The sequence below is a fragment of the Maniola hyperantus genome, chromosome 2 (genome assembly GCF_902806685.2).
Source record: "Maniola hyperantus chromosome 2, iAphHyp1.2, whole genome shotgun sequence".
Taxonomy (NCBI): domain Eukaryota; kingdom Metazoa; phylum Arthropoda; class Insecta; order Lepidoptera; family Nymphalidae; genus Maniola; species Maniola hyperantus.
In genome coordinates this window covers 1,721,050-1,738,861 of record NC_048537.1, presented here as the reverse complement: position 1 = coordinate 1,738,861, position 17,812 = coordinate 1,721,050, and the positions used below count along the sequence as shown (strand labels likewise).

Below are 17,812 nucleotides of genomic sequence, written 5' to 3'. Positions count from 1 at the left end.
GCTTTTTTCGGGGTCTCTGCAGTGCTTGGTGTATTTTGTGAATCCCGGGTTCGGTTGAGTGAAAGAGTCTTGGAAAGTGTTGTTTTCGTCCGGTTACATCACCGAGAACTTGAGGAGCTTCCAAAAGGAGTGCAAAATGTCTTTCAAATCACGCAGGTGCGTACGCAGTCGTAGTCTTTCTATTCTGTCTGGGCCTGCTCGAACGCGCGACCCCTTCATGATGGCCATTCATTTGGGTTTATCCTTTACGCCGCCGCAAAAGAGTTTATGTCATTCCCCTTCGAAAATGACCCGCCGCGGTGATCTGCCCGAAATTGCATCTAAACAAAAACATAAAGCAATATGCGTCGTATCGGGCCAGGCTCTGTAATATATAGCCAATTCTCTGCACTCTAATGTCCAGCAATTCTCATATCCAGCTCGAATTGTACGCTAGAATGACTTCATATAACATTGATCTGGTCCAGCTTAGGAATAAATATTTTCTAGGATATCCTAGTTCACTTTGCTGTAGGTAGCTTGAGTATTGATTTTTCGACTGGGCTGCCTACACAATACAATTGCCTGAATGCTTTCAAATCTTTTGTATACTGAAAAATAATAAGCAAAAGTCTGTACTGTATTTGATATGGCCAAGAACCTTTTTTAAGACTTTCCAATTACATTTAACTCTAGGAATTTATGTATTAGGAAAAATATTGTGCTCTTGCTCTAGTTTCAAATGTCAAAAGGTCATGTGGGTTAGCACCTATATTTGTTAACCTGTTAATCAATAATTGATAAAGTTTTAGAGCATGTTTTACCTACATTACTTAAGTTTTTTTTCAAATGGATATCAAACTAGTAATTTACTATGTTTAGATCTAATAAAGATTACCTAGCAAAATAATACCTACTGAAGTTTTTTAATTACACACCCTACTTACTAAGTTCAAACGTCCAAATGTGGCCTTGAAGATAATTAATTACTTAGGGCAAAAGTTGCTTAATTTAATTATATTTATCACACTTTCTATCATGTAACAGAGTGATTCTAACTTATATTAAGTTACAACAAAAAAACTGTTATGACATTGAGTGACCATTAATGTAAAGTATGCCTTTACTAGTTAACTACTAACTAAGTATAAAAGCTTTTATCAATAAAGAATAAAAATGCCTTTGTTAAGTATTTGGAGTGTAGTAGTAAGTATATGTAATGTCTCAATACTAAGGTCTAATAATGTAACCAACTAGATGATGCATGCAGCTTGGTCCATGTGGATTTAGGTTTTTTAAAAATCCCATGGGCACTCATTAATTTTCCAGGATAAAAAAACCCGGCCAAGTGCGAGTCAGGCTCGCGCAATGAGGGTTCCGTACTACAGTCGTATTTTTTCGACATTTTGCACAATATTTCAAAAACTATGATGCATAAAAATAAATAAAAATCTGTTTTAGAATGTACAGATAAAGACCTTTCATATTTTTTATTTTATTTTATTTATTATGATACCCCACTTGATGTAGTTATCTCACTTCGAAAGTTGAAAATACTAATTATTAGTTCATGACCACAATTTAATTTTTTTTGTGTGATCTAACCCTAAAATCACGGTTTTCAGATTTTTCCCCAAATGTCAGCTATAAGATCTACCTACCTGCCAAATTTAATGATTCTAGGTCAACATAGTAGTACCCTGTAGGTTTATTGACAGACAGACAGACAACAAAGTGATCCTATAAGGGTTCCGTTTTTCCTTTTGAGGTACGGAACCCTAAAAAGTAGCCTATGACAGTGTCTCGGACGTAAGCTGACTGTTCCAAATTTCAGCTAAACTGGTTGAGGGGATGGGCCTATGGATGATACCTTGTGACATAGGTATTTTTAAACCAATATTAGGTTTCCTAGACAGTTTTTGAAAAAAAAAGACTACTAAGTATGAATAAACACTTGATCAGGATTGTGTTATTCAAATTTTCTTGAACTACCTCTGAATCTTTATGTAAAAATGCTTAAAAACCTAGGTGGTGAAGAACAGATATCAACCAAAGACAACAAGATTGGTGGCGTCAGGTGGCAAGCTCATGGTTCTTGTAGGCTCTGGCTAGACTCAGACCTAGGATCACAAAATGAACTCCGCTGTTAGCACTGAAGATATGGACATGGCTGAAGAGGTAACAAGTTTACTAAGTTGTCTACAAATTCTAGTGTGTTTTTAGTAATGGATACAAAGTGACTTGTTAATTAACAGTGAATACAGATTGAAAATAATATTTGTAGTACTGATATTCACTATTCACTATTCACTCCCTCAGTGTGTCTAGGTCATTTTATATGAGGTGTTGGTAACTCAGTTTTAGCCTCAAGTTGTGGGCAGAGATTTTTGGTACATATTATAATATCAACACAAAAGGAGATGTCAATGTAAGCTAGTATTTGGATGGCTTTGTCCAAGCCACAAATAATAATATTGTAATTTGATCACTTGAAAACCAACCGCCGAGTTTCTTGCTAGTTCTGCTCGGTAGGAACGGCATTCCGAACCAGTGATAAATTAGACTAGTTGACGATTTCAAAGCACTTCAAGTGAACTTTTACAGTTTACGTGGATAAAAATATATTCTATTCTATAAGCTACTGAATTGGTTATAGTACTTATGTCTTGTGGTCAACTGAATAAATGAAGAGTGTGGATTAGCTAAATCTCGTTTGGCCCTTGCTTACTATGGATACGCGAGGGTCTTCGCAAGGCTTACTCCGGAATGTTTGGACCTGGATCTACAGATAACTTGTTTGGGTGTACAGGACATGTCACAAGTGGACGGGTGTGGGCTGAGCGGCGGCTCGGAGGACGAGGACGAGTGCGTGTCGTCGCCGGCCGGCTCAGGGTACGACGACAGCGCTGACGTCATCAAGAACGCCATGAGCGACGAGGTCACCAAGCAGCTGGCGGCTGCAGGTAAAGACGGGTGTGGGCTGAGCGGCGCGGCTCGAGGACGACCTAGGTCTAAACGCATTTGCGCTGCGCCGTACGACGCGACAGCACTACTTAAGTGCGTTGGGACCTTTAGACCAGCCAAATATTATCACAAATTTTTTGTCAGAAAAAATTGTAACGTGGGCCCAAAAATACTGCTTGTACATTTTTACTAGACTCCGCAGAATACTGCCGGCTGTCAGAATGTTGCCGGATCTGGCTTACACTTCTGATGTTCGCAATGTGAGTGGGACAGAAAATTTCTGATGATGCCTATGTAGCCGAACTTACAGTACGAGTCACAAAAGTCACGCAAAAAATGAGCAGTTGGTTTAGACTATAGTCGACGCATTTTAAACTGAGTCTTCGAGTTATCTGTCTGTTTCGCTCGCACTCCTACGACCTGTATGTGCGAGCGAAACACCAGACACAGATAACTCGATGACTCAGTTAAAATCGTGAAGTAAAATTGTTCAATTAATGTTGTTACCCAGGGCCCGTGGGCATGGCCGCCGCAGCTGCAATAGCCTCTTCAAAGAAACGCAAGAGGCCGCACTCCTTCGAAACAAATCCCTCAGTTAGGAAGAGACACCAGAACAGGCTACTTAGAAAACTCAGAGTAAGTTTAACAACACTTATCTCATATCTCGAACATAGTGTCAATCAAAAATGTAAAATCGCATCAATCACCGTCAAACACGTAATGCTCGACTCAAACATCAAGCAAACATGGTAAATGTTCAAAATGTTTGGCTCAAGCGTAAAATTCTTGACGCCAATTCGCTTGAGCATCTTGGAAGCCCTTTAAGATAGTACTTTCCCACTGTCAATAATCCCCAATCCTGTCTCCCAAACAATGATGTTTATTTGAATGGTTTCAGCCTACCTGGACTTAAAAACATTGAAATGGCTCCATTTTGGAGTCTGGGATGCCATTTTGGAATTTGTTTAAACTTTTTTAAGCATATTTTATCTTCTTTTTTGTCGTTACACTCTTGACAGAGCGGTCGTGGTCGTCACTGCAGTGCTGTGATACAATTTCTTTCTGATATTTTATATATGTACAAGAAAATTAAGGTTGGGCCCCTCTTTACCAGCAAACCATTGAAGAATTCGCGACCCGCGTCGGCCAACAGGCCGTGGTGCTGGTAGCCACGCCCGGCAAGCCCAACACGTCATACCGAGTGTTCGGCGCGAAGCCCCTTGAAGACGTCGTTCGCAATCTGCGCTGCATGATCATGGAGGAGCTCGAGAACGCGCTCGCGCAGCAGGTACCCATCCACTCAGACATACTGCACACCGTATCACACACCACACGTATACACACACCACACAAACATAAAAATCATGATTTTTAGGGTACCTCAAAAGGAAAAACGGAACCCTTATAGGATCACTTTGTTGTCTGTCTGTCATGAAACCTACAGGGTACTTCCCGTTGACCTAGAATCATGAAATTTGGCAGGTAGGTATAGCTGACATTTGGGGAAAAATCTGAAAATCATGAATTTAGGGTTAGATCACACAAAAAAAATTAAATTGTGGTCATGAACTAATAATTAGTATTTTCAACTTTCGAAGTGAGTGTCTATATCAAGTGGGGTATCATATGAAAGGTCTTTACCTGTGCATTCTAAAACAGATTTTTATATATTTTTATGCATCATAGTTTTTGAATTATCGTGCAAACTGTCGAAAAAATACGACTGTGGTACGGAACCCTCAGTGTGCGAGCCTGACTCGCACTTGGCTGGTTTTTTTTATTTTATTTTCAATAAAAAATCATATCATTTTACTACTACAGTCCAAGACCCTATTAATTTAAAAAGTATCTGTTCGAACTTTAGGCTGGTTTTCTTCTTTTATAGGACAGAATAGATATATTTTTATTCAAATAAACTTTTACAAGTGTTTTTGAGTCTCGCGATGATTGCCAGCGCTAACAGGTCGGTGCTAGCTACTCGCGACAAGCGACAGAAGACACCCAGTCTTAGTAGAGGTGGGGCGTGCAGCGCGACAAACCCATGTTCAAACCATGAATCTATATATGTGTACCCTATGGGTAGAGCACTCGTAATACCCACTTGAAGCAAATTACTTCTTATCGCTATCCCACTTCGACTGCCGAGCGAGAGGTCGGACATCACTAGGTCGACCTTGCTCTAATAGTCGAAGTAGCATAGCAATATTAGTGGTATTAGGAGTGCTTGATCGACTTTTATTATACACTATCTGATGCCCGCGACTTACGATCTTGTGAATTTAGGTTTTTTAAAATCCCGTAGAAAATCTTTGATTTTCCGGAATAAAAAGTAGCTTATGTCACTCTCCAGTGGCTCTACCGCGGTTGTTTGACAGCTACAATGTCACGATCGCAATCATCTCTGATTGGTTAATGCTCGCTCACTATTGGCCACAATGCATTGTTGCAACAAGAATCGCACAAATTCAGCCAATCAGAACAATTGAGATTGTAATAATGATTGATGCAGGTTTTAGCCAATCGCCCTGCTGGTGTCTAACTATACCCATGCAAAAAATCAGGTCAATCCGTTGCTCTGTTGCGACGCGATTGAAGGACAAACCAACAAACAAACACACTTTCGCATTTATAATAAGGGTACTGATTCATGGTTCACACAAGCAGTGGTGTCTACATAGTACACGCTCTCTTGCTGGTCGGGACTCGGGCCTCACGTTGCACGCCTCGCAGAAGACCTTTGTTAAGGCATAGACATAGATAAGTTAAGAGAGCTAGAGTTAATAACGAGCGTCAGTTCGGGCTGGGCGGGTGCCCGCAGGCGCCGCCGCCGCCGCAAGACGACCCCTCGCTGTTCGAGCTGCCGCCCCTCATCATCGACGGCATCCCCACCCCCGTGGAGAAGATGACGCAGGCGCAGCTGCGCGCCTTCATACCGCTCATGCTGAAGTACTCCATGGGTGAGTGTTACGGATATACGCATCCGCATCCGGAACATCCGCATTCATTCAGACATCCGCATCAATCAATGCGGAGCTTTTGCGGATGCGGATTCATATTTGTTGATATCTTCGTTCGCTAACTGACCAATCAAAAAGTATACAATGGTATCCAACAGGGGTGTTAAGGATATAAGCATCCGCATCCGCAAATTCGGAACATTCGCATTAATTCATACATCCGAATCCGCATCCACGGATGCGAAATTCTAATAATCCGTATCCGTATCAGCTATAATCAGCTGTCATAACAAAAGATTAGGTTATTTATTTACAAGAAAAACAAGTACTTACGCTGGCACAGCAAATGGCGGATTGTGCCGAAACCCTGTTTTTATAGTTATGTTAAAATGAAGTGTTGTCTCTTACACACTTATGAAAATTTCGGTAAGCTTGAGCTAGTTTCCGATCCACTATTTTATATAGGACATTAGGGCAACTCTTTGTTCCTCTATGTGTAAATCGCATACTGGTATCCGACAGTGCGCGGCAAGCCGGGCTGGGGCCGCGAGTCGACGCGGCCGCCGTGGTGGCCCAAGGACCTGCCGTGGGCCAACGTGCGGATGGACGCGCGGTCCGAGGACGAGAAACAGAAGGTACTATCGCTGAACTTTTAGTCATGTAGGGGTACAACCCCGCACACTCGCACAGCCCCCGCGCTAAGCCGGTGCGGGCGTCGTGCGGGTGTGCGGCGCGTCTCCCCGCATTATACCCAAATTAAAGTCTGTTCGCTGATTTAGTGTCGCTACGCCCGCAGGCACACTTAATATTTTGCTTTTATTATGTTATTTTTCACTGCGTTTGATAAATAAATGTTTACTATTCTAAGAATAAAATAGAATACTATATTATTCTTATGGTTATTGTAATAAAATACAAACACAAATTGGGTAGCGATACTATGTTAGTGAACAGACTTTACCATATCGACTTGTCGCGTACTATTAAGGGTTGGTTATCCTGGCGCTTCCACCACTTGAGCATTAAAGCCAAAATGCCTCAAGCAGAAGCGCCGGAATATTATAGTGTGACATTGGTACTGATTCTGAGCACAATGTAATATGAAAAGGCCAGACGCAGTTTGACAGTTTTAAATTTTATTTTTAGATGGTAAAATCCGTGATTTTAGCGCACAGTCGCGAGCCCACTGTTTAAATTTGTAGCGTGCACTAAAATTTAGAGTCTTTAAATGTTAAGGTCATGTTCTGTCCCTTTTTAGCATTGTTAAAAAGAAAAGGATGCAGATACTCTAAATTTAGTTAAGAGAAAGACAACGGAATCGGTGCCACTGTAGGGCACAACCCGAAAATGGTTCCAGCTCGGCATAATGCTGTATGCCTTGTCCTTATACAAGAGCATTCAGCGAATAACAATGTTGCTAAACAACTTATTGACAGATTTTAGAAGGATTTATTATTAATTTCGGTCGTGTCTGAGCCATAGGAAGTTTCAAGCACGTTGGCATAAAACGCGTCGTTATTCCAATGTGCTTGAACTTGCTCCGGACGCCCTTATTAATATAATAAATAACGTAGAAATCCAGGCCTATATAGTTGCATTGGTGCACAGATGTCTTGGACGCACGCGCTGCGGCAGATCGTCATCAACTGCTACAAGTACCACGGCCGCGAGGACCTGCTGCCCGCCTTCAACGAAGAAGAGGACGACAAGGGACCTCCCACGCAACCCGTGAGTACCACTCTCGAACAGCACAATCTTTCAACATCTCTACAGCGTCTTCGCCTTCACCTGTGGGGTGATTCCCTAACTCAGTGTCCAACATAGAATGGTAGCCATCGATGTCATTTGGCATTTATTTTTAATCCATTGAAGGTTTTCTACGAAAAATTGTTTTGATGTCACTCAGTGAAGTAGCAATGTATAACCAACCAATGTAGTTGTCCAACGTTCATCGATAGACACTGAGTTAGCGAATCATCCCCTGGACGTGGACTCACGCCACGGCCTCGGGTACTTACCGACTAATCAAGTACCTTTTTTTTTTTTTCCGTGGGGAAATCCTCATGGATGCCACCGCACCCGGGGAGGTACGGAGGTTATGTCGGACTCTTACCGACTAAAACCCCACGATGTTCCACGCATCGCCTGGTGGCTGGGCTACGGGGCCAAACACGTTCGCGCAACCCAGCCAGCGGCGCTTGCTAAGGACCCACCTCAGGGGACCATTAAAATCCCTACACCCCGTCTGAGGCGCACCAGGAACATGAAGGTGCGCCTCCCGACTCGAGGACTGGTTTCTTTCCGGACGATAGACTCCCCGCGTCCATTGCCCGAGAGTCCTTCTCAAGGGGGTAGGCGGCGGTCGTGGGCGGCTCGCCTACGCCCGACCCTCCTACGACGGATGGCATGAGAGTCGAAATCATCTTCTCTCATGCGCTCCGCCGACTCCTGCGACATTATCTCCTCGCAAAAGGACTCAACCGCTTTCCAAGACCCATCGCTGCCCGCCATGGACTAATCAAGTACCTAACCTCACCCATCCATCCCAATGTTTGACGACCTCCCTGGCGCAGTGGTAAGCGCTGTGGTCTTATTAGTGGGAGGTCCCGGGTTCGATTCCTGGAAGGAGTTTAGAATTTTATAATTTCTAAACGTCTGGTCTGGTCTGGTGGGAGGTTTTGGGTGTGGCTAGTCACCACCCTACCGGTAAAGCCGTGCCGTCAAGCGATTTAGCGTGAGTACCCCCCTTACGGCGATTACGCACTCATCCGATCCGAGTCCGTGAAAATACGTTCCTTTTTGTGTATGGTAACTTATGACATATTATGTCGTAAATAATGGCTGGTATTCTCACGGATGACGGATAGAACTCGCATGACGGAAGTGAATTTTCTAAAATCCTTTCTTAGCGGACGTCTACGTCAAAATAGCTATCTGCCTACCAAATTTTTGCCCGATCCGTCCAGTAGTTTGAGCTGCACGTTGATAGATCAGTCAGTCAATCAGTCAACTTTTTCTTTTATATATTTAAGAAGATAAGACAACCCATTCATGGGATGTTCTTGCAGTAACAACTACATACTTCATTATATGTTAATGTCGCCATCTGGTGAGTGGTGGAAAAGATTGACCCATTTATGATTTCGGTGATTAAAAAAATTTGCACTAAATAATGTACTGTTTATCCACGCTTCATTTCGGATTGCTGCTCCAATGGATTCGGTAACGTTGTACAAATGGAAACTAACTTCGAACGGTCTCGATTTTTTATTTTTGCAAAACATAACAAAAAATCTAACAATATATGGACATACTTCTATGTGTGCGTACGTACTTTCTTGCGTGTCAAAATTATCATTTGAAACGTGTGCGCACGCAAACTGCGTTCTCATATCTGCTGTACGCAACCTGTGCGTACATCAATTATAATGGCTATTTATTGTACGTACGTTCGTTCGTACTTGATCGATACTCGCGACGTGTACATGCGGCCAATTATAATGGCTATGTTCTTGCGGCGCTTGTACGTGTTCGTGCGTTCGTGCGTATAAATACGTCGATACTTGCGACGCGTACATGCGGCCACAGATATCTGCGTGCATGCCCGGCGCGAGCTCCAACTCGTCGAGCGGCTCGGGCTCGGGTCGCGGACAGTCCTCCGCCGTACTGTCGTCGTCGCAAGTCTGCATCGACCAGATGACGCTCGCCGATGTCGATGTATGCATGCGAGCACTATGTCGATCCTATTGCCTGATTCAAATGCTAGTTCACGCAAAATATATAGTCTAACCTGAACACGAGGCGTATCACTGCGCAATGTACAAGAATATCTTTTATAATAAAATCCCGCAAACTATTTTGGACTTACCTTTGCACAAGTTTAAAAAATCTATTAAAAATATGCTCCTGAAAAAAGCATATTACACAATTGAAGATTATCTAAATGATAAAAGAGCGTGGATTTGACCTGCAGCTCGTTCCGGCGACGCACAAGACTGCAAATACTATTTTATACATGGCATAATCTTGTACCTATATCAAATATTATTAATTACGAAATAGTTTTTTAAATTCAAGCAATTTTTTTTATAAATACTTTTGAATCGTCAAATGCATCTTGTTTGAACAACTTTCCTCTGGGAAGAACCAACAAGAAACTCGGCGGTTGAGCACTATGTCGATCTTATTGTCCGATTCGAATGCTAAGTACTTTTAAATCGTGAAATGCATCTACCAATGGTTTGAACAACTTTCGTACTGAGAATAACCAACAAGAAACTCGGCGCTTGCTCTTTTCAAAGAATCGATTTATAGTAATATTATGCCATATATATATAAGTAGCAATTACTTTTATATATGCAGTCCCGCCCAATGCGCGAGTTGCGAGTCAAATCCACGCTCTTTTTTTATGATAGTTTTTGATTTATCGTGCAAAATGTTGAAAAAATACGACACTAGTACGAAACCCTCGCTGCGAGTCTGACTAGCGCTTGGCTGCAATCAGCCTTGCTGGCAAGTGATAATGCAGCCTTAGATGGAGCGTGCTTGCCTAGAAGATGCCTATTTACTCTTGATTTTAAGGTATCCATATTAAAATTGGAGGGGAAAACTGATGCTGGAAGAGCGTTTCCATATCCTAGCGGTTCAAATTAAAAATGAGGAGGCAAATCGCTTCGTACGTATCCGTGGAACTGGTTCGTGAAATAGAACACGTGTAGTTACCGTTGGTCGGTCGCCAGATGTCGCAGTACGCGCCTGCGGTGCTGCAGACCATCACCAACCCCGACGGCACGGTGTCGCTCATCCAAGTGGACCCCAACAGCCCCATCATCACGCTGCCCGACGGCACCACGGCGCAAGTAGTGAGTGTTAGTTGCCTTGCCATTCTAATTCTTACTGTCTCTTGTTATGTTATCCAGTGTTGATTTGGTGTTCATTTTGTAGAAAAAGGACCTACAGCCATTTCTCAAAATTCCTCAATAGTATATTTTTTTATAATTTTTATAGTGTAACCTCCACTTCAAGGAAATCTACCCTTATTATAAATGCGAAGTGTGTTTGTTTGTTGGTTTGTCCTTCAATCACGTCGCAACGGATTGACGTGATTTTTTGCACGGGTATAGAGAAAGACCTGGAGAGTGACATAGGCTAGTTTTTATCCCGGAAAAACAAAGAGTTCCCACGGAATTTTTAAAAAACCTAATTCCACGCGTACGAAGTCGCGAGCATAAGCTAGTACAGCAATAATACGGAAGACTTGGTTCGTTTGTGACTGGGCTGGCCACTCAGAATTATTTAACGCCCCCTGAGATTTTTGTCTTTGTCAATTGTATGGGATTAGTAGAGAAGAGAGAGCCCTATACTATAACTTCTCTCCGTGAATAGAGTATAATTATGTGGTTGAGCTAAAGTTGTTTGCCTTGTAAAATTTTTTTGTTATTAGATTTTAATGCATGCTATGTTCACATCGAAACTTCACAATGAGGATCAATCTCATTATTTTCCAAAGCGTTGAATGATTTCGAGATGAACGAACAAAACGCGGGGTCCGCCCTATGAGCTCATCTTTATTGAAGTGAATACTTCTCTAGGCGCGTCGGGCGATTTTGGGAAGGACAAAAAATAATATTAGCGTGTCGATGACGCTACGACATGCTAATTTTATTAGGTTTTAAAGGATTTTCAATTTTTAACCGACTTCAAAAAAAGGAGGAGGTTCTCAATTCGTCGGAATCTTTTTTTTTTTTTTTATGTTTTATGTATGTTCCCCGATTACTCGAAGACGCCTGGACCGATTTTGAAAATTCTTTTTTTGTTTGAAAGGGTATACTTCAAAGTTGGTCCCATTTAAATTTGGTGAAGATCTGATGAATGTCTTCGAAGATAGATAATGGAACTCCTCAACGGATAAGAGTAAATTGCTCGCGATCAGTGTAATAGCTTAGTAAACAGTAGATTTTTAACCAGGCATAGCATATTTTAATACCATGGGGCTACTAAAAATTAGAAAATAAAATTATTTTACAAAAAAAATAAAAACCGACTTCAATACCTAGCCACAAACACTAAAAATTAAAAAATAATTTAATTTATTACTGTATTTATTATGTAACAAGAGTTAATATAGTTCCATGATAATATTTTTTGGGGTCGGTGCCAATGAGGTGCCATTGTGGAGTCTCATAAAAATATGAAGTCTAGACGATTCGCGCAGCTAAAGCGAATTGGCACCGGCACCAAAAAGTATTATCATGGAACTATATTAACTCTTGTTACATAATAAATACAGTAATAAATTAAATTATTTTTTAATTTTTAGTGTTTGTTAATGGAAGTGTCACTTTTTTGTGGTCGATTTTTATTGGATTTTATGGTATAGTGTAATAACTGATAAAATATTAAGTTTTGTAGACCAAAAAATTGTTTTCTCGTTTTAGATCCACAGCGGCACGGACGGGTCCGGCGTGGTGCAAGCGCTGGACGGCGACGGCGCGGTCGCCGTCGACCTCAACGCTGTGGCCGAGGCCACGCTCAACCACGACGGACAGATCATCCTCACCGGTGAAGACGGTCATGGTAAGTCTTTGTTTTTGACAGAGCCGATTCCGAAAATTCAAGATGGCGGACGTTGTATTTATTTTTGACAAAGCCGATTCCGAAAATTCAAGATGGCGGATATATGTATTTAACAAATGTATAAGTCCCGTAAATTGCTAATGCGCGTGGCCGCCGTCGTCAGCACTAGACTGAAGTTTCGAGCTGCTGGTATACTTGTATTTCGGCTGACGTCAAAATGACAGATGTTAATGAGACATGGTTCCAGCGCAATAGCAATTTTCGGGACTTATAACATAAGTTAGCTTTTTACAGTGTATTCATAATTTGGTTGGATTATTATTAGTTGTCCCTTCTTCTTATTCGCTCTGGGCTGGTTTCCGCACTTAAACGTTTCCGTCTGTTGTGCGTGTAGTTGTCCTTTATACGCGTTTTGTCTCATCCAGAGTAAACTTGATCTAAGGAACCAGTTTCAGTCGGCGCATACTTAGTTGATGGTGGTTGTTGTGTGACAGGCTACCCGGTGTCGGTGTCGGGCGTGATCACGGTGCCGGTGTCGGCGTCCGTGTACCAGTCCATGGTGGCGTCCATGCAGCAGCAGGACGGCGTGTGCATGGCGCCCCTCGTCCAGGTGCGCCGCCGCCATCGTCCGCATACACTCGCGCACCCGACATTAGTCAAGATCGAGATAGACTAGCGACTATTGCTACACGGGACTGCTCACACACACACATATATATATATATATATATATATATATATATATATATATATATTAGATCAGTCCATGCATGCATGCTCGCGTCACACTCGCGCCGCTCGCTCACCCGTCGTTAGCCCAGATCGAGATAGACTAGATACAGTATTATCGCATTACTTAAACACATACACGGAAAATCGAGATATGCTAGATACACGCGAGCGCGTCAACATGCTACACTTAACATGATATACCCACACACGCCTATTGTACCAGTCCATGCAACAGTAGACGTGTGTATATTAACATCCACGCGGAGACACTTAGACACACGCCATACACGCCACAGCCTTGCACACTGCACGAGATCTAATAGACTACACACTTCTACTCACATGGACCGCGTTAATGTGCTTAGATGTTACATAATCACAAACACACATTAGATCAGACCATGCAGCAATATCACAGCTTGCATGGACTGATCTAACGTGTGGTGCACATTAGTTCAGTCCATGCGATAACAACACAGCGTGTGCATGGCGCCGCTCGCGCAGGAGTGCTGGCGCGGTGCCCAAGATCGAGATAGACTAGCGATTGTTGCTCACATGCGACCATATCACTCATACACAGACACACACTTAGATCAGTCCATGCAACAAGAGACAGCTTATGCAATGAAGTACATGATAGTATATTTTAAATAGAATGTGCCATTTCATAAAATGAACCACAGTGATTCATTGTGATATTATGTTCATAGAAATAAAGAATATATTTTTTTATTTAAATAGAAAATATTTACTCTAGATAGAGATGTTTTAGATAGCTTATGTATAATATTATAGTCTATGTACTGCCCAGTTACTAAATGTACCAAGGATTGCATGAAATTGTACACCTACTAGCATTAATTATAAAAAAATTAGGTAATTGTACGCAGTGCAATATTTAATATTATTCAGGTGACAAAAGGTGGAAACACATTAGCTTTGTTGTAGTGTGTCGTGATGCAACAGAAGGCAATCGAAGTTAAGGTGCAAACACATAATTATGTTGTGAATTGTGACGCGATCGATGGCGATCGAAGACATTATTATATGAAGACAGTCAAAGAAGAAAAATATGTATTGAATGGCTATTCCGAACCAAAATCGTATACCACAAGCCGTTAAACTAGGCACGTCGTCCGTTAGAGTGACTTACCGTCAAATCATCAACTCGCGTTAAAAAGTTTTGTTTAGAACGACTTATCTAATACGTAGTATCGCCTAACTGGAGTTGTTCTTGTTTGCACGCGTACAAGAAATTAAAGATGGGCGTTATTGGCTATTTATGGCAACGGTTAATCAACAGTTATTTAGTTTTAATACCGATATTGATAACCGTTGCCGAATATCAGTATCAGAGTTGTGTTTCAACTAATTTAATATGCGCAACGCGCAGCGGTTTCCGTAGTAGTAACTAAGCTAGCTGCCGTATCAATACCGTCTGTATAGCTAGCGCGCGCATATTCACTAAAATAAAACCAATTTTACTTTCATGAATATCGTGAAGTAATCACAACTTAAGTTCATAGCAGCAAATTTTAATTAATTGATCATTAACATAGGTCAAACTATAGTGGACGCCTGCACGAATAGTTTGCCACAGTCCAGTTAACCAAAAACATTTCATGAAGATTGATAAACCAAAGAGGACCTTATCTCTATTACTCTGAGGCTAACTGTATTAAGATTGATAGATCAAAGTGTAATGGACAAGTACTTGTACAGTTAAGCCTTAGCATAATATAGATAAGGTCGGCTTTGGTTTACCAAGTTCTTAGTTACTAAGCCGGTAGCCAATAACCGCTCCTTCTCAGCTTTCAGTGAAAGAAAGAAAGAGAAGGCATAATTATTGCGTTTCTAGTTACCAAAAAACCAAACAATGCATTGTCAGTTGCCAGTTGGCAGTGTTGCGTTGTCAGGTGGTTCGTCATAGATGTTAGCTGATAACCGTTGTTAGCTACGACAATAACGCTACGGTACGCTATAGGCACGGCAGCGGTTTTCAGTTAAGTTAAGCTATAGCGGACACATGTCTACAAGAAATGCAAAGAATACTTGTGGTGTATGGTCTGCTTTCGCTCCGCGTCGCTGCCTGTTGATTACCTATTTAATTATTTATGCTAATACGATGCACCTGTCGTGCATCAGTACCTCCGTTCATAATTACCTCAAATCCTCAGTTCATTCAAAAAAGTTTGCCGTTACCCATGATCGCCGCCGACACGACAAAGCATTCTAAATTGCAACACTACGACACTAGACGACATTTTTTTTATTCAGATACAAGTCAGCCCTTGACTGCAATCTCACCTGATGGTAAGTGATGATGCAGTCTAAGATGGAAGCGGGCTAACCTGGAAGGGGTATGGCAGTTTTTAGGGTTCCGTACCTCAAAAGGAAAAACCCTTGTATCTAACCCTTATAGGATCACTTTGTTGTCTGTCTGTCTGTCTGTCCGTCTGTCTGTCAAGAAACCTACAGGGTACTTCCCGTTGACCTAGAATCATGAAATTTGGCAGGTAGGTAGATCTTATAGCTGACGTTTGAGGAAAAATCTGAAAACCGTGAATTTAGGGTTAGATACAAAAAAAAAATTGTGGTCATGAACTAATAATTAGTATTTTCAACTTTCGAAGTGAGTGACTATATCAAGTGGGGTATCATATGAAAGGTCTTCATCTGTACATTCTAAAACAGATTTTTATTTATTTTTATGCATCATAATTTTTGAATTATCGTGCAAAATGTAGAAAAAATAAGACTGCAGAACGGAACCCTCATTGCGCGAGCCTGACCCGCACTTGGCCGGTTTTTTATTAAACTCACACCCCTTTGGTTTCTACACGGCATCGTACCGAAACGCTAAATCGCTTGGCGACACGGCTTTGCCGGTAGGGTGGTAACTAGCGACGGCCAAAGCCTCCCACTAGACCAGACCAGAAAAGAAATTATAAAATTTCCAACCCCTGCCGGGAATTGAACCCGGGACCATTAATAAGACAACAGCGCTTACCACTGCGCCAGGGAGGTCGTCAAAAATCCTCTTGCACGATGTCTGCCGCTCGATTCTAACTCCAATTGATTGACCGTCACGCATATTGCGTTGCATCGCACTGACAACACAGCAATGTGTCTGCAGCTTTAGTCAATGCTGGATTTTAATTTGTTTTACTAAGTCATTAGCAAATATAATACATATTAGGTTATTTATAGTTGGCTAAAACTATTATGAGTTTGAATGTTAGCTTTTTTGTCGGATTTGTTATATTCACGAAAGTTGAAACGACGCGGTGAATAAAGTACAATATTAAAATGTAGCTGGTGACAGAAAAACTATTTTACTATATTTTTGCGTTAATTGTGAGGGCTTACTCTATCCGCGGAAATAAGTTATTATAGGGTTTTCTCTGGTACGTAATCCTGTACAAATGACAGAGAGAAAAATCACAGTGGGTGTTAACCATTTTGAGTCATCAACCAATCACAAACGAAACTACTCGTATGTCTTCGAATTGGATTTCGAATGTTTTTTGAAAACATTTTCGAATTGAATTTTAAATGTTTTTGAAAACATGTTTGTTATTGGTCGGTGACTCAAAATGGTTAACGCCGAGTGAGATTTTTCTTTCTGTTATTTCTGTAGGATTACGTAACAGAGAGAGTGGTCTACTAACTTCTTTCCGTGGATAGTGTGGTATAGAACTTTATCTTGCAGCGAAACTGATTCAACTTTCGTGAAGTGTGCTGTACGCTTAGTACGAGATTTTATATCTCACCGACGTTGATAGTATTCGAGTGTCGAAACACTTCCGCGTTATAGTAAACTGGATCTTAACTGCTTTGTTTTAAAGCTCAAGTTTGTCTTCACATCTACAGCCAGCGCTCCAAGTGGAAACGGTGCGAAATTAAAATCAGTGGCATTGAATTTTTGACTTCAATTCAAGGCTCTTTAGGTCCATTTTACTTTGATGTTATTGTGTTTCGACTCTCGAATTCTAGAAGTGCTCAGACAAGCCGCCAAGCGCTTATGAGCACGAAGAAACTATTATTGTAAGTGTTTTTTTTTTGTGGAAAAAAATAAAAATAAACGTTGGTGAGACGTAAAATCTTATACTAAGCGTACTGATATTATGTGTTTGTGCCAAAGAAGTATTGCTTGCTCGTATGAACTGTGAACGCATGCAACTGTCAGTATTATGCCGCAGTAGTGTTCTCTGTTGCACATGTTTGTTTTAGCGTTTAAACTATCGTGAGTGATTTCCATTATATATATCTCACACCTGGCTTTGCTCACGTGTTTAGTCGACGTTAGCCCAACTAGTTTCGAACCCAGGTCCTTCCCTTCGAGGTCCTTTTAGGGTTCCGTACCTCAAAAGGAAAAACGGAACCCTTATAAGATCACTTTGTTGTCTGTCTGTCAAGACTTATTTCCCGTTGACCTAGAATCATGAAATTTGGCAGGTAGGAAGATCTTGTAGATAACATTCGGGGGAAAATCTGAAAAACGTGAATTTTTGGTGACATCACACAAAAAAAAAATTGTGGTCATGAACTAATAATTAGTATTTTTAATTTTCGAAGTCAGATAACTATATCAAGTGGGGTA

The 17,812-nt window shown here is 41.3% G+C and overlaps 1 protein-coding gene and 1 long non-coding RNA gene across 9 annotated transcripts in view; one reads left to right on the top strand and one right to left on the bottom strand.

The window, feature by feature from the left end:
- LOC138403831 (uncharacterized) overlaps positions 1-17,812 on the bottom strand; it is a 227,726-nt gene that overhangs the window by 142,637 nt on the left and 67,277 nt on the right. The window lies entirely within an intron of this gene.
- ewg (DNA-binding protein Ewg) overlaps positions 1-17,812 on the top strand; it is a 28,458-nt gene that overhangs the window by 309 nt on the left and 10,337 nt on the right. For 2 of the 8 annotated variants that reach the window (XR_011237920.1, XM_034981539.2), the window contains exons 1-12: positions 19-156; positions 2,008-2,157; positions 2,789-2,942; positions 3,455-3,579; positions 4,058-4,231; positions 5,738-5,900; positions 6,423-6,535; positions 7,509-7,628; positions 9,489-9,617; positions 10,641-10,769; positions 12,339-12,477; positions 12,972-13,087. Coding sequence is in view for 7 of the 8 variants with exons in the window: in XM_034981539.2 (XP_034837430.1) it covers positions 2,113-2,157; positions 2,789-2,942; positions 3,455-3,579; positions 4,058-4,231; positions 5,738-5,900; positions 6,423-6,535; positions 7,509-7,628; positions 9,489-9,617; positions 10,641-10,769; positions 12,339-12,477; positions 12,972-13,087 (1,407 nt within the window). In the remaining variant the exon portion in view is untranslated. Of the gene's footprint in view, positions 1-18; positions 157-2,007; positions 2,158-2,788; positions 2,943-3,454; positions 3,580-4,057; positions 4,232-5,737; positions 5,901-6,422; positions 6,536-7,508; positions 7,629-9,488; positions 9,618-10,640; positions 10,770-12,338; positions 12,478-12,971; positions 16,439-17,812 lie in introns of those variants that run through there. The other 6 variants (XM_034981554.2, XM_034981546.2, XM_069505383.1 and 3 more) reach the window with 6 other exon arrangements.